The sequence below is a fragment of the Leuresthes tenuis genome, unplaced genomic scaffold, assembly GCF_036924035.1.
Source record: "Leuresthes tenuis unplaced genomic scaffold, fLeuTen1.0.hap1 SCAF_21, whole genome shotgun sequence".
NCBI classification, from domain to species: Eukaryota; Metazoa; Chordata; class Actinopteri; order Atheriniformes; family Atherinopsidae; genus Leuresthes; species Leuresthes tenuis.
The window spans coordinates 19,047,562-19,072,926 of NW_027325375.1; the positions used below are offsets into that span (position 1 = coordinate 19,047,562).

The 25,365-nt window shown below is 40.2% G+C and overlaps 1 protein-coding gene across 3 annotated transcripts in view; it reads left to right on the forward strand.

Annotated features, from left to right (window-relative positions):
* Positions 1 to 22,413, forward strand: part of dbn1 (drebrin 1) — a 121,829-nt gene extending 99,416 nt beyond the window's left edge. The window contains exons 5-15 of one of the 3 annotated variants that reach the window (XM_072375728.1): positions 2,370 to 2,513; positions 2,743 to 2,820; positions 3,547 to 3,698; positions 4,782 to 4,839; positions 6,776 to 6,832; positions 7,664 to 7,778; positions 9,786 to 9,914; positions 16,090 to 16,188; positions 17,225 to 17,709; positions 17,805 to 17,904; positions 19,033 to 22,413. In XM_072375728.1, the coding sequence (XP_072231829.1) occupies positions 2,370 to 2,513; positions 2,743 to 2,820; positions 3,547 to 3,698; positions 4,782 to 4,839; positions 6,776 to 6,832; positions 7,664 to 7,778; positions 9,786 to 9,914; positions 16,090 to 16,188; positions 17,225 to 17,709; positions 17,805 to 17,904; positions 19,033 to 19,088 (1,473 nt within the window). In that variant the 3' untranslated portion in view covers positions 19,089 to 22,413. Of the gene's footprint in view, positions 1 to 2,369; positions 2,514 to 2,742; positions 2,821 to 3,546; positions 3,699 to 4,781; positions 4,840 to 6,775; positions 6,833 to 7,663; positions 7,779 to 9,785; positions 9,915 to 16,059; positions 16,189 to 17,224; positions 17,710 to 17,804; positions 17,905 to 19,032 lie in introns of all 3 variants that reach the window. The other 2 variants (XM_072375730.1, XM_072375731.1) reach the window with 2 other exon arrangements.
* The last annotated feature ends 2,952 nt before the right edge of the window (positions 22,414 to 25,365 follow it).

Consider the following 25,365-nt stretch of genomic DNA (forward strand, 5'->3'; position numbering starts at 1 on the left):
TACAACCTGCTGCTTTCAGAGAGATGCAGCTCAAACGCTGTGGTTCAGCATCAGGACCTGTTTATTCAGCACAAATCTTTTTATTAAGAGTGCAAATGTTTCTCCACGAGTGACGCTATGAAGGTGACAGGGTGGTGTTTAACTTCAGATCTACCTCCTGAGAACTGATCATGGCAGAAAATGTGCGTTGAAAGGATTTTAGTTTTGTTAACTGTCGTGTTTATTTTTCATCAAAAAGAAGCTTCGTCACATTAAAATCTGTAGGAAGATCAAAGAGGAGGAACAAGTGTGTGTGTGACGAATATCATCGCTTTTAAAAGTAATCTCTCTGAACTGAGTGTGTGTGTGTGTGTTTTCACACCAGCACACCTGGCTGAATGTATTTTTGGGCTCAGAGTAGATAAAAAGACCGAGATTAAAGTGGAAGTGATGTTTTATTTATATTTGTTATAGCAGCTGAAGAGTGTACGTGAGAGTGTGTGTGTGTGTGTGTGTGTGTGTTGGAGTCATTATTCTAAGTGGCAGTTTTCTCTCCCACACAGCATCAACTTCATCACACCAGCAAGGTTTTAAATAGCCCTTTTAGGGACACACACACAGACTCTGGATTGTGTTTCCATCACTTCAGAGGACATCACACTGACTGAGATGAATCTCTGCAGCATCTAAAGTTTTCACAGAAAATAATGCCAACAGCTCGATTCTAAAACGCTGGTGATTTTGGTGAAGATGCCTTTTTTTTGCATTAGTGTCACATTGAATACATATGTTTTCTTTTGCTTTGATGACAGTTCAGACCCGCTGAGTGATGTTATTCCAAAGAGCTTCTCGTCATGTCAGGGATATTTGGTTTCTTTCATAAATGCTCAGTGGGGTTGAAGTCATGTGACTTTAGAGGAACCCATGGCTGTCATTTTCTCCTTGTTTTTTTCTGGACAAGGAAAGAAAATACGTGTCTTTGTTGTCAAAGAGAACAAAACAAAGTACTCAGTTCAGGGTGGGTGTAGTGTGGCCCTTCAACCAGTGCTTTGGGAGCTTTGTGGATGACGAGATGACCACGACAGCTTGATTCATGAAAGAAAAGAGGCACTCTGCTACTGAAAAACAGAAGGATGGAGCCAACCGGAGAGGAAACTCAGACTGCACAAGTTGCTTTCGAGGGAACAGCTCAAAGAATCTGAGGAGCTGACATAATTACCAGTGACCTTCCATAGTTTTGACTAAATCTGAAACATTTTTACTTCTTTCACATGTCAGAACTTGTTCTCCTCTTTTTGAATGCTTCAAAATTAGACTATAATAGAATTTCATTGTGCTCTCAGACTTTTAAATCTCGCAGGGAAAAAATGGTTTGGATCTAATTTAGTGTCACAGAAAGTAAAGTTGAGAGATGATTCAGTTCTATTCGATTCAGTTTTATAAAGAACAAAATCACTACAAATGTCATCTGAAGGTACTTGAAAGATACAGTCCAATTCAAGCAACCTATGAATCCGTTATAACCATTAAATTTCAAATTAGTCCAATTCATATAGATGATCATACTCTTTGATCCAGTCTCCTGTCCTGAGTGGGCATGAGGCGACTGTTTAACAGGAAGAAACCTCCATCAGAACCAGAACCAGGAAGGGTAGTGGGGTTGGGAGGACAGGAAAGAGGGGGCAACAAGCACCATAACACCAGACCAGGGATACCTGCTGAGGCAGAGGAACACAAGTTAATGACAACAATAATGTCATATGTACATGGAGAGTAAAGAGAGCAGAGAGAGGTGCATCATCGAAGGTCCCCCAGCAGCCTTGGCCTTTAGCAGCATAACTATGGGATGTTTCAGGGTCACCTGAGCTACCCCTAACTATAAGCTTTACAATCAAAAAGGAAAAATTTAAGCCTGATCTTAAAGGTAGAGAGGATGTCTGCTTCCTGAACCCAAACTGGCAGCTGGTTCCACAGAGAGGGGCCTGATAACTGAAGGCTCTGCCTCTCATTCTACTTTTAGAAACTCTGGGAACAACAAGTACACCTTCAGTCTGAGATCAAAGTGCTCTGTTGGGAAAATATCCACGTATGAGATCTTTAAGATATGATGGAGCTTGGTCATCAAGAACTTTATGTGTGAGAAGAAGAATTTTAAATTCTATTCTGAGTTTAACAGGGAGCCACTGAAAATAAGCTAAAAATTGGAGAAACATGATCTCTCCTGCTAGTTCTCATCAGAACTCTGGCTGCAGCATTTTGGATCAGCTTAAAGATTTGGATTCTTAAAGAATTACAGTAGTCCAATCCTGAAGTAATACATGCATGGAGCAGTTTTTTTGCATTACTCTGAGACATGTTCCTAATTTGAACAATTATATCTACCTCTTTAGGGGGTGGAGGTCATCATCAATGCCAGCAGTCTGGATGACATCGACCCAATGGCCATCGGGCAGCGGCTCACCAACGGGACGGTGGCAGTGGCGAGCCCGGTTCTGTGCCGTCTGAGAACCCGAGATGAAGAGAATGCAGATGTGGTATGAAGAAAGACTTCCACACATTCAGGCTTCCATGAAGCATGTAGTTGAACATCTTACAGTAATTCAGAGGATATGTGAGCAGCACTAAAGGCTGCAGAACAGAGAGCACCCAAAGAGCTAACTCAACATCAGAAACAGAGAGTTCACTGTAAGTTTTTAGACCTCTCACCTGTAAAGTTCATTTGTTCTTTCATACAAAGATCTCTCTCCGTCTCTCCTGGTGCAGGGCACCGTGTACGAGAAGACCAATGCAGAGGTGGAGATGAAGAAAATCAATAGAGAGGAGTTCTGGGAGCAGGCCAAGGTATGTGTGGAGGAGGGAGGTGAGAGAAAAAGAGAAAAACTAAGAGGAGGAGGAATGAAAGTGATAAGAAAGGAGTTAATCTTTAGGATATTTTGTTATAATTGGTCATTATAACTTCAAAAAACAGAAATATTGATGATGATTCGTCATTAGTAGGAAACCAGCTTTAATCACATTCTGTGATTAAAGCTGACGTGGGTTTGTGATCTCTTACTTACAGCATTCTGAAAAATCTTACATACGATCTTAACAGATGAAAGTGTATGACAGTGAGGAATATCAGACGGTGTGATAGGAAAATTAATTGCTGTTCAAAAATCCTGAGCCAGCCCTCATTTCTTCATATTTTCCTTCCAAGCAGCCAGACTTTACTGTAATCCTTTAAAGTGGTCTTGAGCAATAGTTCTCCAGGCTTTCTCAATGTCTTTCAAAGTTTTTCTCTGAACTTTGGCTGCTTTTTTTTTTACTCATTTCCAGTCCTTGTACCTGACCATTTTCAGAGTAATGTGCTTTTTTAACACTAAACACTGACCTATGAGTCATTAAAGCATAAAAACACACCTAAGTCAAGAGATGAACCAGTGTTGTGTTTACACATAACAGACAACTTAGCAAAGAACCAAAGTTTAAAATTGTATCTTTAGGCACTTTGTTACTGGCAGCCTGTCACAAAGACACATCATTTGTGGACAGAGCTTATTTTTGTATCTTATGTTTGGTGTCTAGCGTGAAGAGGAGCTGAGGAAGGAGGAGGAGAGGAGGAAGGCTGCAGAGGAGCGGCAGCGTTTTGAGGAGGAGCGAATGGAGCTGGAGAGGAAGGAGCAGGAAAACCGAGAGAAGAGGTACCACGAGAGGGAGAGGCAGATCGAGGAGCACAGGTGGGCAGCGAGCACAAACAGTAAATGTCACGCCAACACACTGAAAAATCAGTTTCAGGAACTATGCGTCCTGTCTTCATACCTCAGGGACTAGGTGATATCAACATTCTCTAGAAGGCTTCACAAAATCCAAATAAAAAGGAGAGCAGACTGCCTTTGTTTAGAGAGAACCCTGCAGAATTAATTAAGAGATAGTTTAAGGATGCATCTGCAGCATCCAAACAGTCACCCTTACAGACAACTTCTTCTTTTGCTGTGGTGCTAAAACTGCTGGAGAAGAGGTTATGGAGGACCCAAATGCAGAAACTGAACTGGGAAACCAAAAGACTAAATTACTGAACAAACCAGACGGAGAAAACCAATTACAGAATTTGATTAAAACATGATCAATACAAACTAAACTAAGACCATGACACAAGTATATAACTAATAGGCAAGACTAAACTAAAACAAAAGCAAGTAGAAAAACTAAGGCAAACCATAAAATATGGACCATAAACAAAAAGGTGAATCAAGAAAAGACTAATAGAAACAGATAATAAATCCTAATTCAAACCAACAGTAAAACAGAATCAAACAAAACGCAGAAAAACCACAAACAAAGAAACAAAGACCTAACAAAACCCCCAAGACTATGACAAGAAGAGGTTCTGTGATGGTTTGGGCCACCATTTCATGGGATTCTCCTGGTTCTGTAACAGCACCTCATGGCAGCCTTATTTCTAAGGAATATTAGTCCATTTTGGGTTGACCAACTGCTTCCCAGTGGTGGTGCCATTTTTAAGGACAATAATGCACCAATTCTTTCAGCTAAAACATTTCAAATCTGGAAGAAAAAGCACATTAGTGATGTGGAACACTTCTGATGTGTTTAAGGAATGGATTAACCACTGTCTAAAACCTGCAAGACTCCATTATTCACTATATTGAAGCAGTTATTGGTGCTAAAGGAGGACCAAATCAAAAATAGATATTTAAAGTTGTTACTTAGCATGCTGTCATCAATGCTGAGTTATAAATCCAGCTGTGTGTGTGCTTAGGGCTCATGAGTATAAATTGGATTTTACCTGTGTGTCTGAACAGGAAGAAGATGCAGGAGGAAGAGGAGGCCAGAGAGAGGTTGCGGAATCAGACCTCCATGGTAGGTTTTATATATTCATAATGTAAAATCAGTGTCCAAACAAGCCTGAGTTTGTTACATGTATCCTGATGGATTTTATGACTTCATATATATTTTCATGGCAGCATATGTAGCACAGTTTATTACCTCTGCTTGATGTATTTACTTAATCACGGCTTCACTTTCCCTCCTGATAGCATGCCTCTCTGTCAGTCACAAAAGAACAAAAACTATTTGTCTGACAGGTTGGTTTGGTTGGGAAGAGTGTGATTAAAGGCTGCGTGTGCTTCAGAAATGTAAAGTCTCACAGTGAGAGTAAACTGAGTCCATGAGAGCGTCGGCGTGTATGGTTTATTTTTATAAGCAGAGTCAAAAGCATCAGAGCATCCTGCTGTGTCGTATCACAGCTGAAAGTCTCTCTTTGTGACAAGTCCAGGAACAAACAGCAGTTATGAAATAAAAGGAAATGTTGCTGGAAACTTTTGTTACCAAAGGAAGTAAGTGTAACTGGGAGAAATGCAGAAAGTATTTCTAACCATTCTTCTCAGCTGCATTTGGACCAAAAACACCCAGTACTTTTAGCAACAGTGACTTTTTATAATAGGAACTGGATTAGACGGCTGTTGTTTGGGTTTCTGTTATGATCTAAAGTTCTGAGTAGATCAGAAAAATTCAGCTGACCCTCAGCTGCGATCTGAACTGCTGTCGCACAAATTAGCAATATGGCACCTTCCCACTGGGTTGTGGCTCCTTTAGAGTGTAACTACTGGGGCACCACTGGAAAAGTAGCATTTTTTCTCTATCAGCTATTGAATTGGACATGAACGTTTAAGTTTGAACAGTTTATAGTGATTCAAAAATTTTACATTTAGATTACAAATTGTTATGGAGGCTAAACATGAGAAGACTGAGATCCAAAGAAAGAAAGAAAACAACCAATAATAAATCCTGCCCTGCTCTGAAAGTACTATCTCTGCTCCTTTTCCTATCAAATGGATGACGAAAAGGGATGGGAAAACATATTTCTGAAATGAAGGGGAAAATGTTGGCTAATCACCTTAAGACGGGGTCATCTGTCAGAGCAATCTGGGTTTATAGTATCATTAATTATCTACAAGAGAAATGTGCCACAAAGGGACAAAAAATCCAGAAATCACCTGCTGGTTAATGTCCAGCCTGGAATGAAACATATTGAGCTGATTCACTGACTTTTTTCATCCATTTGAGACTAACTTCTTGCTTGGCTTTGACAGCCATGTTGTGTTTGTTTCATCCACATGGTCTAAGTGGGTGAAAACACCACTGGATCTGAGTAGGACATTCAGTGTATGCACCGCTGTTTTCATCTATTTAAATGTAACCCCTACTGAGCACACTGGCGCCGGGCGCTGGCATGATTGTGCTGGTCTACTACCTCCAAACTAGGACTATTTCAGTAGGGAATATATCCCAAGAGTACTTTGTTTAGACTCTGTTTCTTTCAGAGGAAATTCTTGGACTCATATCCCTGAAGTCCAAATGCAGCTACCATTTTCAGGAGACAGAGCGATTTGAATAAGCCTTGTAGGAAATGTAATACAGATTGGATGACATTTTATCTTTAAGTCAGCAAATTAAATATGAGTCAAACTGTAAAATGTTCATGAATAAAAGAAGCAATGATGATAAGAAGCTGTAAAAAGGAAGTTAGCAGTTTAATTGAACCTGGCAACACTAGGATTCAGAAACAAATTTGTAAAAATATTTTATTTTCATGTATCTGCAGTAGTTTCTTCTTTTTTGCTGTCAGCTTGTGGAAATTGAGATATAAAAACAGTCTCTGCTGCCCCTCGCTGGTGGCAGTGTGCAGTCATTGATGAAGACGCTCAGCTGGATGTGTTTCTTTCTGAATGATTGTCTCTTCGCCCTCCTTCACGACTGCTTTTCATCCTTTGTTTTGTGTTCTTTTTTCCCTCAGGCAGCAGAGCTGAGCATCGAGGACCTCAACCTGAACAAGAAGGAGTCTGAGGTGGAGGTCAGTGAGATGAATGATGATGAGAACACAGCGGGAAACCAGTGCTGGAGCTTTAAGATAAAATGTGAAATGTAATAATTTGGATCAGGAATGTTTCCAATAAAAAGGACAAACCTACTCTCCAGAAACATAATGAGGTGTTCTAAAATGCAGTAAAAAAAACTTTGAATCATTTGAATCATAAATTAACAGACACACCTACAAAGAAATTATTTTAAGTGTTTTCTCTGACCAGCTTTATTATACACTGCCTGGCCTGTATTCACTGGCAACAACATTCACTTCCATCCAGACTGACTTTTATTAAGATCTTCTATCGATGGTGGGAGAGTTGGACCACTGTCTTAGAGATTCTCAAAGGTGTTCAGTTCATGTGTGAAAATGTGGTCTTCCTGAACCGCTCTTTCACTATCTGAGCCCTTTGAACCCTGGCATTGTGGTCTATCAATGTGCCCTGACCGTAAGTAAAAGCACCATCCAGGCTGTTACCAGAGAAAGGTGCAAAAGCCAGCGTCTGTGATGGTATGAGGCTGCATCAGACAACAGCAACCACGGACTGTTTGAGCAGTGTTGCTGGCTTTGGTGTTTGCTGGCTGTTGTTTAACCCCTTATGAATGTTTGTCAGTAAAAATAAAAGCTTTTTAAACTGCATGGTCAGATTTTCCCTCAGATCTACAATAAATATGGTTCTGGTTAAAATGTATTCCACGGAGAAGATATCAGATCATTCTGTCGGCTGAAGCTAAATTTGAGTTATTGTTTAATCTATTAGTCATAAAATTGCCAATCTGTCTGGTCTTTATCTTATTCAATGTGTTTTTGTGTTCCCAGGAAGCCAAGGCCATCATCGCTCAGCGGTCAGAAAACCCTCGAGAGTTTTTCAAGCAGAAGGAGAGAGCCATGACCATCAGTGTCGACACCTCACCCGTCTCCATCCACAGGACCGGTAAACACTTTCAAACTCACCCAATAACCGCTTCCAGCATTTACTGACACGTTTAACAGGAAAACACTCGGCCCAAGTGGGAGCAGAAAATGTTTTTCGATAGAAATCACTTACAACAGGTTTGAAAGCCAGACAGGAAATGTTGCTACACAGGCAACATATCTACATCCTGTGGTACACATTAATCAGCAAGTAGTTTCCATGTTTTTCAGTTTTGGCTTTTTGTTCTTTAGGTTTTAAAGTTTAAATTTTTCCATTTAATTCCCAAATTAATAAGCATAAAAACAAGCTGCCTCTGTTGTTTTCTGACTGACGGCTGCAGCTGTAAATTCATCGGTGCTGCCGTGAACTGTATCACGGTGAGTGTTTTAATGAAGAGACGAAGCACCTGAGGAAGTCTGGACAACACCTCGCACGGCTTCTCTTTCTGTACAAGCTGAACTTTTTAGAGATGCTCCCTTATTCCAGCTGGAATCCCAACATAAAGGAGGTCACACTGTAATACCTGTTGCAGCTCATCTTATTGGGATTTTAACTTGCTCGAAACACTTTTGTTGTATGTTGTGTGTCTGCAGCGTTGCAGTGTTTGTCAGCTGTTTGATCAGATTTTACAGACAGCCGAGGCTGAATCCAGTCCTGCATGCAATGAGTTTCCTTTCCAATGCGTTGTTTGTGGTCATGGTCACTGATGACAGAATTCGCTGACCTCATTAGAAGATCATCTACCGGGATGATCTACCTTTTTAAAAGGTCTTCAGTTCCTGCTGTGGAACAGTTATATCTTTGCACTGCAGAACCGTAAACATTCAGACTCATAGATCTGTTATTGTAACTGCACCTCCTGGGATCATATTTCAGTATCTCGCCTTACTTGACTTTATCCTCTTATCCCCCTCCATAAAATGACCCAGTAAGAGAATATGCGACCTCTAGTGGTCACGGGAGTAGCTGCAGGTGAAATGGCATCAATTAAACTGATAATGGTGTTGTGATGCCCCTGTGGGTCGTATCTAAGGCTGTGAACAAACAACCTATTTAGACGTTTTGATTGGAGGACTTTTTGTTCTGGTCGAGGTTGTCGACAGTAAGATTAAAGTTGCTTCAGGGCTAAAATCGTCTTCCATCTTTATCATATTCATTTTTGATAAATATTCCAAAGAAGTGTGCCATTTCAATATTAAGTATTTGTCAGGAAAACTCGGATTCTATAAGAGTTCTATCATTTTGCTTTACTTCCATTATTTTGTTGGATTTTCTTTATTTTTGCCATTATCAACCGTGAAATTCAAGGTGAAATTCTCTTTATAAAGCATGTTTTTGTGGCTGCCTGTCCACTTACTGGATTTTACTTTTAAGACGTCCTAAAACAGGTCCGACTCTTTGAATGTTGTTAAAGCCCTCATGAAAATTTTTTAATGAAAAGCCTGGAAAGTACGAAGGAAACCTACACAAACATGTCTCAAGACAAGACCCAATAAATTCAATCTTTAAAAAGAGCACTATATCCAGAGTTCAACAGAATGTGTAATATCTGACTTTAGTTTTTGGTTGTTTTGAACTTCTTTTGAGGGAAAGATGTCATCAGATTGTGATGTCAGCCTAACTGCATGCTGTCTGCAGTCGGTGTGTTAAAACCACACTAACCACTTTTTTTTCTGTCTTTCTCTCCTCCTTCCTGGTCTTCCACCTCTTCCACCTCTGCACTTATATCTGTTCACCATCCTCACATCTTCCTTCAATCACTCACTCTTCTGCTCACCGATTTCATCATTTGTGTCTCTTTCTTCTTCGTGGGTTTCCACTGGGTGCACCGCCTCTCCCACAATCCTCACCGTTCCCTCTGAGAGCAAACCTCTTCTCTCCTGACCTACTCTCTTCCTCCCTGTCTGCTTTCTTTTTGTCTCGTCACTCCTTTCTGTCCTGGTCCGTTCGCTTCGTGTCCATGTCGTTTGTGTGTGTGCTCGTGATCGGTTGTGTGTGGCTGCCGTGTGTCGTCCTGATCGCCAGGCCGTTTGGACAGCCCATTCTTGAGGCAGCAACACAGTCCCAGCAACCCCAGTACGACTCCCCCATCTCGGGGCGTGTCGCCCCTCCGCACCCCGCCTCACGCACGGACGCAGCCCGCCGCTGCAGCCGGTAGGTACAGCACGTGAGCGGAAAACAGCAGAAGAAGTAAAGAGGGAAAACAGACCAGCAGCTTGGTGAAACATCTCTCATCAGACATCAACCCCCTCCACACATGTAGACGCTGAAAGCAAAGACGAGACGAGATTAACAGAGAATAATTAATGAGTCTCTGGAGACTCAGAGCTTGTTTACATGTGTACTAGTATCCTGGTTTTTATTACATTCCCACTCACCACCTTCCTGTCTTGGTGCTTCTGTCATTGAGGAGTTTTCGGATTATTTCTCCAAATCATGATGAGCCTATTCAAACTTTGTGTCACAGACAGATTCTGGACCTGGACAGGGACTGATCCATGATCTGGAAATCAGGACGGGATGCTGCATAAATGCATATGTAGAAAATATAGTTTTACAAATATCTCCTTTTTTAAGGGATTTAACATGGTCACTTCACCAGAAAGTCCTCATCTGAGATTTAAACCAGGAACCTTCTTGGAGCTTCTGCCTCAGATACAAATCCTTTAGGAGTTATTGATATTTTTCTAGAAAGATTATGGAAATTGCCATTGAATTCTTATTAAAGCGGCTCTCTCTCACATATTTTTCCGTTTCTTTTGTCAGATGAGTTAACACATCAGAAATTAAGATCCATTAATGCGACATGTCAGCTTGTGGCTGATTTCCAGACTGTTGCTCTGCTCCAATAATCCAACAACTGATTTTCCTCCCGTGCATGTATACTAAGACAAAGATATTGATCTAGTTTGAACGCACAGTCAAGCTGTAACCGTAGTTCAACTCAACTTAAGTGGCTTAATAAAACATAAAGTAAAAGTAAAAAGTAAAAACATTCCTCTGAAAAATGATCAGGTACAAGAAGAAGGACCTTCAGAAAGCCCGGAGAACTATTTCTTTAAAAACGTTTTAGAAGATTACAAGAAAAAGGTGTCTCCTTGAAAGCAAAAAATAAAGAAATAAAGGGTTTGGCTCAACATTTTTGCACAGGACTTTCAGAGGAAAGTCTTAAAACTTGTGGATACCCAAAGTCTGGCTTTTCAAGTCAGCAAAGAACTCTGTAGAAAACCCCACAATGGTAAATTAATACCACATTAATAAATTTACAGGAGAGTCTGAGGAACATCAAAGGGTGTTCTAAGGACCAAAAAATAACGGTCAAACACAAAACCCAAATCGCAGTCTTCTGGATGAAAGTTTTACCTCAACATTGACTTTCTTACATGACCTGTGTTAGTCTTCATCAAACTGATGCTAGACATATGTTGTAATGTCAACTGTATTAGCTTCTGGAACTTCAGGGGTTCTGCAGTGTTGTACATTTATTGGTAGCTTTAAATTTATCCGACATCCAACCGGTCAAATGCAAGCAGGGCCATAATAAATCTCTACATTGTCTTTGTATGTATTGTTAGCATTGATGCTAGTAGCCGCTGTACAGTCATGCATGAGTAATCTTTAGCCCACTTTTAGTATTAAAAACTTTTATTTGTGAAATGATAAAGTCTTAGTGAAAAGTGTCTCAACGTTCCCGCCAGCAGGCTAACTCACTTGAATTTCTCAAACCTAAACAGTGAAACACCCCTCACGGCCGTAAACCATGAAGCTGTCTGTGGATTTGCTCGTTACAGTTGATGCTGAGTCCGTCGTCATGCTTTAGATGTCGTCCAGTCAGCTGCTGATGTGAAGTTATTTCTGTAAATGTTTCTGTTTTATTGTTTTCAGTTTGCAGTGAAGTGATTAAAGAGTAACTAATTTGAATTTTTTTTATCATCACCTTCTTCCTCTTTTGATTTTTAATCTTACACCTGTGATCCTGGACAACGTGACCAATCTGCACACACACACTCGAAAACACACTCCTGCTGCCACTTTAATCCTGAACGACCAACCAACATGTGAGTGTTTGTGTACGTGTAAGGGTCTTTCGGTCGTCATCACACTTTGTTGAAAGTTGGTCTTGTAGCTGTCAGTTTGAAGACCATAGTGGTGGTTTTATATGTTTCAGCAGATTAACTGCAAATGCAATATTACTGTTGACCAGTTTCCAGAAAGACTCATACAGTTAGGTTTAAAAGAACTGCACCCATTTAGTACTAAAGTATTAGGACTTAATGATATTTAGCAAAAACTGACACAAAACACAGAAGCAGTGTGTGAAACATTAAGTGAACCCCATGAGTGAACAGCTTGTAGATCCTTTAGCAGCAATAAGTTGAAGTAATCGTTTTCGCTATGACGTTATCAGTCTCTCACATGGTTGTGGAGGAATTTTGGCCTACTCTTCTTTCTGACGTTACTTCAGTTCGTTGAGGTTTTTAGGTTTATGCACAGCTCTCTTAAGGTCCCACCACAACATTTCAGTCAGGTTGAGGTCTGGACTTTGACTGGACCATTGCAACACCTTGATTCTTTTCTTTTTCAGACGTTCTGTTGTAGATCTGTTGCCGTGTTTGGGATCCTTGTCCTGTTGATGACCCTGTTTCAGCCAAGCTTTAGCGGTCTGAACATTTGGCCTCACATTTGACTCTAGAATACTTTGGTATACAGAGGAGTTCATGGTGGACTCAGTGACTGCAAGTTGTCCAGGTCCTGTGGCTGCAGAACAAGCCCACATCATCAGCCCTCCACCACCGTGCTTGACAGTTGGTATGAGGTGTTTGTTCAGATATGCTGTGTTTGGTTTTCTCCAAACGTGCTGCTGTGCATTATGACCAAACATCTCCACTTTGGTCTGGTCTGTCCAAAGGACATTGTTCCAGAAGTCTTGTGGTTTGTTCAGATGTAACTTTACAAACCAAAGCTGTGCTGCCATGTTCTTTTTAGAGAGAAGAGACTTTCTCCTGTAACCCTTCCAAACAAGCCATACTTGTTCAGTCTTTTTCTCATTGTGCTGTCATGAACTTTAACATTTAACACACTAACTGAGGCCTGTAGAGTCTGAGATGTAGCTCTTGGGTTTTTGACCTTGGGGTGAACTTGCTGGGACGTCCACTCCTGGGAAGATTGTCAGCTGTCTTGAATGTTTTCCACTTGTGAACAATCTTTCGCTCTGTAAAATGATGGACTCCAAATAGTTTGGAAATGGCCTTATAACCCTTCCCAGATTGATGGGCAGCAACAGTTCCTTCTCTAAGATCACTGCTGATGCCTATCCTCCTTGGCATTGTGTTAACACACATCTGAATGTTCCAGACCAGCAAACTGACAAAACTTCTGCTTTAATAGAGGTGCTCACACTTACTGATGATCAATTAATCAATGCATTGATCAGCAGCACCTGGCTGCGACTTAACCTCTTAATTCCTGTGGAAGCAATAAAGGTTCACTTATTTTTTCACACCGCTTATACAGTTTGTCTCGTTTTTCGTTCAATAAATAATGACACAGTATAATGTGTCACGTGTTGCTGTTCATCTCAGGTTGACTTCAGTTTAAAACCTGGTAAGAACCCGAGGATTTTTTATTCTGTCTCGTACTACTTTTTCATAACCGTAGTTTGACCCAGCTTCATTTGAGAATACCTCAAAACCAAAGTCTACAATCAAGAAGCAGTACTTTATATATTGGGCTTTAAAAAATATAAAAGATCAATATGTTTTTTGCACAACTGCAAGAACAAATAAATTTCTAAATTTAAGAAAACATCAAGCTGAAAAGCACAGATGTATTAATGTTCTGGCTTGGTGAGATACTATTAAAGATCATGCATCATAAATCAATTGTTCAAAAATATTCAACACTTTTGGAAATGGCCAACAATGGTGTAGTTAGCAGGTAAAATCAAGCAAACCACTTCTATGATCTTCAGTCTTCAGTTATTGCATGTTTACAGGTGCTGTAATGGCAGATAATATTCTGGGTGTCAAAAAACAGAGACAGTTTCACTTGAATTTAATCCTTCCTTAAACATGTACTCTAAATGAAATTATTTGATCATCAGACTATTTTGACAGCTAGGCGAATTGGAGAAGCCACCCGTTCACAAACCTGCTGAATCTGTCATTTTACAATATGAATGTTCTTCATCTGTGGCTTCTCGTGTTCAACTCTGAGAAGGACGCCTGACTGTAATGAGCATGAAATCCTGAGATATGAAAGAAAAGTCTTATTCTTATTGTATAAGTGATTCTCTTCATTTGTGGTGTATGTGCTTTAGCTGACTCACTCAGTCTGTGGTTGTGCACTGATGGCACATCAGTGAATGTGATGAGTTTTGTGACATTCTGGATGGTCGTTATTGTCTCAACTGTTCTATTAACCCACCTTGATTTGCATCAGCTTTTCAGGAATGCAGCAATTTAGTCACTTTCACACTCGATATTTGAACCTATAGTTCTTGACTACTTTTGTCCGGTGTGTTCTGAACGCTCAAGGCAGCTGGATTCTTACAAGTTTGGGATCCTTCTTCTGTGTAACAAGCAATCTGTTAATGAAACATCCCAGTTCAACCAAATGAGATGAAGCAAGTCAGGATGAAAAAGATGAATGCTGGTTGAGATTACACAATCTTTTTGTCTGATAAGATGCTCACTTCAACAGATTAGGTGACGTAAGTCATAAATATTTGCCATGACACACTGGATATATTTTCAGTAGCCCTTTTTGTTTAAGGATCTTCCTCCTTAAACAAGAATGTAAAAAAGCACTGGCATCAGAAGCAGTGTGTGTGTTGGATTCTCACTTTTTATTTATGGAAAAATCGACTGAGCGCAGACCTCCATCAAAGCCAGTAGTCCACACTTATACATACATATTATTGGCATGTTTCTGCCTTGGAAGCTCCAGGAGGCAGAGGTTGAAGGGCAAACATAAACGTCAGTACAAACGACACTGTAGAAGCGGGACAAACAGTCAGTAGAACAATAAACCCATACAGTCAGAGGGCAGAAAACGGGCAGATAGCCAGTAGGAATGACAATGATCCAACACTGAACAAAGGAAACCCAGGACGATATATTCTGAAGAAGCTTAATCAGAAAGTTAATCAGAAATGAACAACAAGTGTGCTAATCAACATGCCAAAAGCTGGCTTGATTAGCTTCTGATTTGGCTCCTATCATTTTTTTCTGTTTAGTGGCAGATTGTGTGATATGCAACAATGTGTCCCTACCGAATGCTCAATCTGAATCTGATCCCTTTTTACTGCAGCACCAAACTAATAAGATAATTCCAATCAATAATTCTGCAATATTGAAAACTAATATGAAAAAGAGGAACCACAGTCTATGTGTGGCCCACCAGTCATGGCAAAAATGTATGACTTCATGGTCAAATAATCTGACATCTTATGGATGTAAATTTTGTGTAAAGCAAAAAAAACACAGAATTCTCCAGCTTATAGTTGGTCTGTGAGGCTGCACTTCACAGAGCAAAGTAATGTTCAGTGAGTGAAGCAGTCAGAGTTTGATTCATCCTCTAAAATCTGATTTCATGGCAATAAATCCACCTTCAAGATGTAAAAATCTGTCAGCCGTTTTAGAACTCAGGGATTTTTCACCTCCTGAAAACTTCATCCATTGCTCACCATGAATGTTTGCACCAAAACGTTGACCAAGCCCTCTGGTACACATCAGGATATTTCAGTGGAAGAAAAGGTCAGCAAATCACCAAAGTTTTGGGAATAATTCTGTGGGGAGCATCAATTGCAGAGCAGATTGGTGATCTTTTCTTAGGGATTTTGACAATTACTTCATCAATGTGGACATTCATGGGTACAACAGCAGACCTTTGCATTTCTTTACTGTGCCTGAGATGTGGATGAAGGTTCAGAGGTCTGGATCAACATAAACTAACTGTCATTTTGTGTGTTTGTCTTGTGATAGTTGTGCATTTTCAATGTGTTGAAGTAACATGAGAAGTGACTCTAAACATTTGCATCATTAGAAGCACATCTCAGGATCATTTGAATACATATACATACATAAAAACAAGCATAGCTCCAGTGTAAAATTCAGTCATTTTGATCCACGAGGACACTTTTGTAGTTGTTGGTTAAAGTATGCATAAAGCAGCAGATTTTAGCAGTTTTGTGTTAGTTCAACACATTTGGTCCATGAGTATAATTTAACTGGGCGATTTACAGAATGAGGCATCTTCATCACCGTTTGATGTTCCTTTTCTTGTTTTTGGCCTCCAGGGGACGATGATGATGATGACATGAGCACAGAGCGCAACATGGCCGCCGTGTCACCCATTCCCAAAATAGTCACCACGCCCTTTAAAGAGGACTTCAGCAGGGAGGAGGAAGACGATAGAGACAAGTGGGGTGAGAGTGAAAATCCCTCCATTCTGCCATTTTGTTGTCACTTTATTATTTGGTCTGAAATTTTGTTAACGTCAGTCTGTATAAAAGAAAAACTGGGACTGGGAAAAATGCTTATACAAATTACACAGTGATTCTTACATTTATTGAGCATTTTATTTAATTGCAAACAGCATGAACCCTTCTTTGTCTCATCAGCTCAATTAAATTTGTTAATAAACATAATTTTTTTAGACCTGCAACACATTCCATAAAAAGTCAGGGCAGGAAATATTTCATCTCTTTGTAATGTTTCCCTTCCTTCTCCCAACACTTAAAAGACGTTGTGAAATAGTGAATACTGTCGCTGTAAAATCTCAGTGAACTTTTCTGCATGAATGCTGTCATGACAGAAGAAGAAATTAGTTTAGTTAAGCTCTCTGATACTTTTGGGTTGGTTGCTGACAACAGTCTGGATGCTCTTTTTGCTCTCTGGTCCGGAGCACAGAGCGTCCATTTCTTCCAACAAAGGTCTGGAGTACTGATTGGTCTGATTTTCACTGTGTGATGCTCCATCCCAGAAGCCTCTGAGCCCAGAGAGGTCTACCTAATTTCTAGCAGTAAAATGTTTTCAGGAACGTGTTGCAGGTCTGAAATTTAAAGATGGATGCATAATGACAAAATGAATGAAGGTGCTCAAACATGAAATCTTGGGTTCCTACTGTCTCCATGAACTAAAAGTCAAAGCAAATGTAAGAATAACTGCTGTTTTTATTTGTATTCCCCATATTGTACCAACTTTTTCTGATTTGAAGTTGTATTTGTTTACAAGAGTTGTGAGGTAAGGACCTCAATTCTTATTTTCATGATTCTACACCAATGAAAGGTAGTTCTGGTTTTTATGTTGCGTTTCCACACTGACTGACATAAATGTTGCCCACTGCTTTACTGCTTTACTGAGACGTGTAGATGTTTTTTTTTTTAGCTGTTAGTCATGAAATCGGTGCTGCAGTGAAACGTTTGATGACTTGTAAAATGCTCTTTTGCATGTTTCCTTCAGATTCAGTGCCAAAGCAGGAGCAGAAACCGCCTGTCCAGGAGTCAACAGCCATCAAGCCCGTGCAGAGCGTCGCCCCACAGGCTCGCGACTCCTCTGGCTTCTCTGCGTGGGACTCTGGAACAGATAGCCTGGTTGACCTGTGGGACAGCAGCTCTGCCCCTGCTGCCAACCCCACCCAGTCCTCCAATCTAGTGGATCTGATGGGAGACACCAATGTGCTTCATGGTGATGTCCCACCCAGCACCGCCGCCGGCAGCGGCCGACCTCAGCCCCTCCTCAGCTTTGACGACATGATGGACGGGACATTCTGCCTGGGCACCAGCGCTGAGGACGACCCTTCCAGTCTGGTGGACGTGACAAGCTCTGACCAGATGACCCTCAGTTACCAGCATGCACTGCAGCACGCCTCTGGGGAGGGGCCAGAGGTGGATGATGGACAGCAGCTGATGACCAATGGGGAGACGCTGCTGAAAGAAGGGACTCAGGTTGGATGTCCTGAAGCTGCTGCTGATATTCAACATGTTTCCAGTGTTTTTGTTCTTTAAATTGTTTTTTTTTTTCCTTCTGTTGGTGCTTTTAGGCCAGTGAGGGTTATTTCAGCCAGTCACAGGAGGAAGAATTCGGCCAATCAGAGGAGTCCTCAGCTAAACCAGCACCGGTCTTTTATAACAAGCCGCCAGGTAAAATAGATTCCATCTATGCAACATGTTGTCATTTCTTGTAAAACCCATTTTTCTTATTACTCATCACGTTAGGTGAAAACGCTTCAAAACATTTTTCAAATGACGAAGTTTCAGTTTAAACTTCTGATGTGCCATCTTTGTAAATCTTTCCATATAACTCACTATTGCAGTTTCAGTCCCAACATCTCTGGAAACAAGGACTTCCATGTAAACGCACATGTAATCAGGTCATAAATCATCTTTACGATTTATGACTTTTTTTCATACTTAATCAGCATTTTGTGTTTAGAAACCAGGGATTAACCTTATAGCGAGAAGGCCATGATGCAGTCCGGTGGTGACACTTTGTCCTCAAAAACTGCTTTTTGCCAACAAACTAAAACAAAACCCCCCAAAAAGTTGATTTTGTTTCTGATTTCAGACAAAACTCGATTTTAGAGACTGAATCCGTTTTCAGTGTCACATTTCTTCCACTCTAACTCATTTCTTTGGGAAGTACGCCACCACCTGGGCTTCCTGTTGTTTCCTCGCCATGCAGTGGTTGCTATTGGAAAGAAGTGCTGTTCTTCCTAGATCTTGCCTTTGACTGGACCCCCTTCCTTTCCTCAAGGACAAAAGACACAATAACAGCTCACCGCACTGTTGAGCATCGTGATTATACTCGCCACACTGGTCATTGCAAAGCTGAGACACTGACATCAGTTTTGGTATCCATCTCGATTTGTGAAACCCAGAATGAGTAAAAACTTTGTATGGCATTAGCGCATATTGGCATTAGTCCCGCTCAAGCTGCTGATTTGTTCATTATTAGTGCTCCTGCAGTGCTCATTGGACCAAACTTTGTTTTTCAACGTTGAACAGGTCTGAATAGATTTAAAAGTCTGTATGTTAGAGATCTTTCTTCATTTTCCGTAGAATCGAACTTATATAAGCAATCATAAGCAAACTGGTCGTTTCTCAGCACACACACAGCTCTCTCAGTGTGAAGCTGTCAACCTTCAGAAAAGTACTGAGAGGCCCAGTCGAGCCCATCCCACCCTCTTCCTACCATATATCACCCTGCTTTGTTCCTTTAAAGGTTTTATTACTGACCGTGTGTGTGTGTTTGTTTGCTTGTGTGTTCAGAGATTGACATCACCTGCTGGGACACGGACCCTGTGGTCGACGAAGACGACGACTAACCAGCCGCCCTGACATCCCCACCGGACCAAGAGGAAGTAGGAAGTGCGCTTCATGAAGAAACAGAATTTTTTTCTAAAAAACAAAACCCAAACAAACAAAAAAAAAAGTACTAATAATAACAATAAGTCTTGCATCAAAACTACTTCTGTATTATCTTTTAGAGGAAGAGACAACAGTAGCCACTGTTTGAGTTATGATGGAGGTGGTTTGGAAGGCTCAGTTCTGATTTGTTTTTTTTCTGTGTTCATTTTATTTATTTCTTTTCTTTTCTTTTGCTATGCAGATGTAATAGTTGGGAGCGAGAGGTTTCGTTTGTGTACATGATTTTATTACACGTAGCACACAGCTGCATATTAGAGACAATGAAGCCCAGTGTGCGGCTGGCAGCCCACACCTTTAGTCTGTAGTGCTTTAATAACACCTTATAAAACTAATACAGTGGATCAATAACAACAGCCATGTATATCTTCTCTCTGTTCTTTTCTGACCTCCTTCCTTCTGCATCCCTACATGAAAATATTCACCTCCACAAGTCAGTAAATCTTGTGTTTAGCCTCACATTCATGGGAAAAAAAAAACAAAGTTGGAATATTTTATTTATTCTGGTGTATCTGAACTGAAATTCCTTCAAACAAATCTGTGGCTCCTTTTTGACCTTTTTCACTCCTTTTGTATGATTTCAAGACCGCTTTCAAGATTAAATGGCTTGTCAATCTGATGGCTTTCTTTCTTTGCACTTTTTATTTCTTCTTCTGGCTCCTCGTGTGTGAACTGCAGCGCCACGAGCAGCCCCCACCCCCCTTTGGTTCTGTTAAATTCATCCGTTTAGTCCCACTTCTATATTTACACAAGCAAAAAAAAAAAAAAGAAGGGGGTGTTTTTGCATCTAAACTAGATGAATATACTGTAGATATTTTTCCAGTTTTTTAGAAATGTTTGGCTTTCAAGATAAACGGCATGAAAACACAGTAAATTTATATGATTATAGAAATTTCTCCAAAGAGTGAGAGGTTTTCTGACAGCAGTGAGCACAGTTCTTTGTGAGGCCGGATGCCTCAGCTTCTTTGGTTTTTAAGGGTTCTTTTTCTGTTCTTTCCAGGCGGTTTGGTACCACCGTCCTGCTCAGACAGAGGCCGGTCCTGGATGACAGAAGGACGGTGGGATCAAACAGCTGGATGCAAACTTGGGCCCACGCTGCTTGCAGTAATATCTCCTTATTTTTACCTTTGTTTTCATCTGCAGAGAACCAGATGTTCAGGATCTGTGACATCAAACTGTAAATTTGTATTAATTCAAAAAGAAGGAAGAGCTGAAAAAAGGTTTTCTGGCCAAGTTTCCTGCTTTAAGGAGAATTTTCTACACCGCTGCACATCCCATAACCTGCTTTCTTAGAATCAGAGTTTGGGGTACTGAAAGCAGCAGTTAATTTACCAAACCAATCCATCAGAGGAAGTTCCACTGATGCTTTAAAACAGCCGGATGAAGTCTTCTGCAGCTTGCAATTAGATTTGTCAAGTGAGAAAATGTCCAAAATTTGACTTTGGGACTAATTTTTAATAAGAAAACCTGCATTATGAGCTAAGGAAGGGATGTTTAACCCATTATATAAACTAAAGGGACCTTTAAAGTATTCTAAAACTGGTTAAACCTACTATTTTTATTGGAAATTATTGCTTTTTCCCTTATGATCATCAATGATTTTTCCAAGTTATCATTGTTTGGAGAACAAATGTTGCACAATGTGAGATGTACACACACATTGCAGAGAGATAATTTCATCATTGAAAGTGGATGAAAAAGTGTCTGTTGGAGTTTGACCGGCCAAAGTTAATCAGGGACTGTGTTAAGTTCAAACCGAATGCAGTGTTTTCTTCAGTCAGGTGGAAAAATGTTGCTAGAGAACAATCGAGTGCCAGCCGCAGATTCTTGACTTACATGCAAAATGTTTAAATCTTTGAATTAAACAACAGCTCATAGAACTTTAGAAAATAAGCTGCAGCTACACACACAACTACAACGGTAAAATACACATCTCAGATAGCAGACACATTTGGGCCTAATCTGAGCTACTTTTTGCATTTGCAAGTGTCGCGTGGCCCAAAAGTCGCAATCCAGACCTGAGTTGGGTTAAACCATGTGTTTTGTTGTACCAGTTGTCATAAACTGTCTTAGTCATGGATTATGGCAAGTGTGTAAGAGCCCAAAGGTAAATTTGAAAAAAAAAAAAAGAGTTATGAGAGATATGTGTCTGAGATTAGGCAGCCTCACTTACCGTGAGTAAACAGCATCATTGAAGGGAGAAAAAGATAAATAAAAAATGTAGATGTGGACAATGATTATGTCAAGCTGACACATTCAGGACGTATATCTGGGCTACTTTGGGCACATATGGATCAGTTATGCCACTGACAAGTGCTGTAGGCCAGATTTGGTCATATTTGGTTATGGCATGTGTGCGAGGACAAGCATGGCCCAAAGAAAATTGGGATGTTGGAGTTGTCTGGTGCAAATATTACTTATTTAGTTACCGTAGTTTAGCCACAATGCAGTTATTCAAGGCCAAATGTGGAGTAACAAAAATGCAGATAGGTTGCATTTGGGATTAAATCAATTACTTTTTTCCTAATCTGGTTTTCCATCTTCTGCTTGAATAGATGCTCCTACTTAGAGTTACATAAATCAACAAAGTAAGAGTCTTTCCTTTTTGTTTTGTTTCCTCTGCATCAGTTGAGGTGAGGACTGTGGATTTTTGTAGTTCTAATCTCAAAAGAGAGAGAAGTGATGAAAGCCATCAGTGACCCTCAGTTATCTACATCGGGGGATTAATGATAGGTTTGAAAAAAGATGAGAAAAACAAGCTGAGCCCTCAAGTGAAAGGTCTCATCAGCCCAGGGAATGTCCCTTTAAGGCTCCTGTAAAAGAGAATAAAGTCAAAGGAAAAAAAAAAAAGGTAATTTTTCTCTAAAAAAAATCTAAAACGCCATCCTGACATCTGGAACTCTGAGCAGCTTGAAACAAAAAATAATTAGGAAACGCTCTCTGACCCACATCTGCTGCTGCTGTTCTGTGCCAATGCAAAAGGTACCACATTGTACTTTGTTTTTGTTTCTTTTTGTTTCTTTTTTTTTTCAATTGATGGGTTAGTCCTGTTGCTCTGGAAACATGAGTGAGAGGCGGAGTGGGCTGAGGCGGGAAGTGTGTGTTTTTAATACCTGTCAACAAGTGTGCTAGAATTGATTTTCAGGACCTTTTTGGATATTAGCGACAACAGTGTTAGTCTTTTTGCTGTACATCCCTGTAGAAAATAAAAAGGCAATAAGAACAGCTGTGTGTGTGCATGTGTGTAGAGCATTTGAAGCTGTGTGTGTTCACCTAAAAGAAGAAGCTCTTCAAAGGTTCTGGCACCCGTTTGGTGCACAATGGGGCAGAAAACAGACTCGTTCTCACCAAACAAATTTGATATTGCATTAAAATCCAAACACTGAGGCTCAGTTATGAACACCTCAGATTAATTTTGCCACCTTGTCTTATCACTCGAGGCTTCTGCGACGTAGGAGGTTTTCATGTTTAGGTAAACATGAAATCCTGTGATCTACAAGGTGTTGAGAGTTTGTGCTGATATCAAATTTTGAACAGAATTTAAGTCACTTATTTACACAAAACTGGAAGATCTTACTTCTTTTGTAACTCTTTTAAGCCTTAAACTATCAGGATTAAAATGAAAGGCTGAAATCGATCTTCTTTGGCCTACATCATTACATTATATTAATTTATAAGACGCTTTTATCCAAAGCAACTAACAGAACAAGTGAGACACACATCCTGGGGCTATATAGGGTTTTTTAGTGTCTTGCCCACAGATATAAGGACATGTGAACATGAAGTTGGGTATTGAGCCAGCAAACAAGGCTACGAGCCATTAGAGCCTGAACACATAAATTATCTGTTTTCAACTTAAAATTATCCTAACAAATCAGGTTATTCTCTTCTATCAGCTATCTGAGTCAAAATTACTTTAACTGTTGATCTGTTATTTGTTATTAACCCAAAAGCTTGACTGAATGTCCAATCGCATCTATACTTTTCATGAATTGAAAAAAAACTTTTCGCTGGGTAAAGTTTGGGTAAAGTAACGGTGTCTGGCAGCTACTGACGTCTAGTGGTCAAGGTGGAGATAGCAACCATCTAAAATGCCAAGCAGCCCTTATCAGAAGGCAACATTACCTCTCAGGGAGCCTTCATTTGAAAAAGAACATTATGAATTCTGATTTGATCATGTAAAAACATGATTGGTTGGTCTCTGAGTGACCAAGACGCCCTGAAATGCAACAAACGAGAAAGGAGAAAACCCCCGAGTCCGGATTTTGCAGTGGGTCAGTCTTTGGGTGGTGCGTGAGCTTTTCATAAATTTAGAAAAAAAAGTGTTTTATGTTTTGGCTCAAAAATAGAAGGGTCTGGATCTTAAAACTGTGTGTTTCTGGGTCCATTTATAGGTACACCAACCTTTGTTATGCACATTTTCTGGCCTGAAACTGCCTTGGAGAGCCCCAGTGGCTGTGATACCAGAGTTTAAAACTTGGATTTCCACTCTTCATCCAGGATACAGACGGAGATTTTTTTTCATGACGCCGGTGTTACATCCCACAACTGTAGGGAAAAGAACAAAATGGCAAAATGATCTTATTATTTTAACAGTAATTAGTCTTAAATTATCAATCCATCTATTTGACTTTCCTGTCTTTGGAAACATTTAGACTAATCTTTCGACACAAAATTCATGTTAATATACTCAAATATATATATATTCCTCTTTGTCGTGATATCTAGTTCCTGTTGGGAAAAAATGGAACTATGACTTCACCTTTGAAGTTGATAACTGCATACAGCTGCTGTGCTGATAGGATAAAAGTCTTTGACAAACAGTGTTTTTTCAAGTTCCAACACAGTGTGACTGCTGCTGGTTGGTTCAGAGGGATTACAGCCAACTTCTAAACTTCATCACATTTCAAAAGGTAAGAATTAATTCTGTCCACCAAAAAAATGCAGACTGGTTCAAGCTAAAACATCGTACACAACTGCATCAAAGTCGCTCCTGGTTTCTCCACGTTGACACAGCTACTGCATATTATATTTCTACCACTAGATGGCGCCACTGCCCTTCATCTAAACTGCTGAACTGCCTCAACAGCACGTTCTCTAACAGAATAATGGTCTTTTTTGTCCTCCATCCTTTATTTATCTCTGCTTGAAGTGATCCTCATCTTTTGCTCTGCTTATATTTGGAAATTTTTTCTTATGGTGGAATTCTCTCAAGAAGAATTCCAGATAGTTTTTTTTCTTCATCGGGATACTTTCCAGTGATGTTTTCGACTGAAATTTGAGCTTTCCTTCTGTCAATGAGGTGTTGAAACTAGAAGCTTGAGGTGTTTGTAATGTTTCTGCATGTCTCTGACCCTGCTTCTCTGATGTCAGACCAGGAGACTCATACCTTTGCATCATGGTACATGATTATGTCATGTATTCCAATGCCCGAAACCATGATTTATTACAATGCACTTTTACTGCATTAAAAATTAAGTACGGTGGTAGGGCAAAGGAAGTCAAAATGAAGGGAAAAAAGCTGTGAAAGTCTCAGGATTGGACTGCAACATGATTCCCTTGCTGCAGAGACTGATGTCTATCTCCATCCTCTCCTTTGACCTCCTTAAGTAAACTGGTCCTGGACAGGAGGCACACTTTCTGTCACATGATCAAATGTCACATGTCACTCCATCACACTCTGAAATAAGACAAATCTTAAGACTGACAACCCCTGAAAGTGCTGTCACTCCCCAACTCTATAAATGACTTATTTCATAAATCTCACTGTCTTCATTGTCACTGTCAATGAAGATTATTTCCCTGAAACATACCTGCGTGTATCTTCTCAGCTCTAAAACAAGAGCATCTTCTGCAGCACCTCTGAAACCTGTATGTCTCTTTTGATGCTCTCTAAAATAAGTCCTGACTATCTAGAATATTCCCAATAAACAATCTAATTTCTTTTGTAGCTTCCCATGTGCTCTTTTCCCAAACCCGCAAACTCTTCCGTGTCATGCTGAAGCGTCGATGTGCTGCACGTCATAGACAGACTAATGATGAAAACCCAAACCTGTGCTCTGCTGCTGTGCTTCTCACAGCCGTTCGTTCCTCTTTTTGGTGGATTGAAGATCTGTGCTGTCTTTTTTTTTTTCTTTGCTTTCATCCTGGAAGACTAAATTGATGTTAGAGGAACTA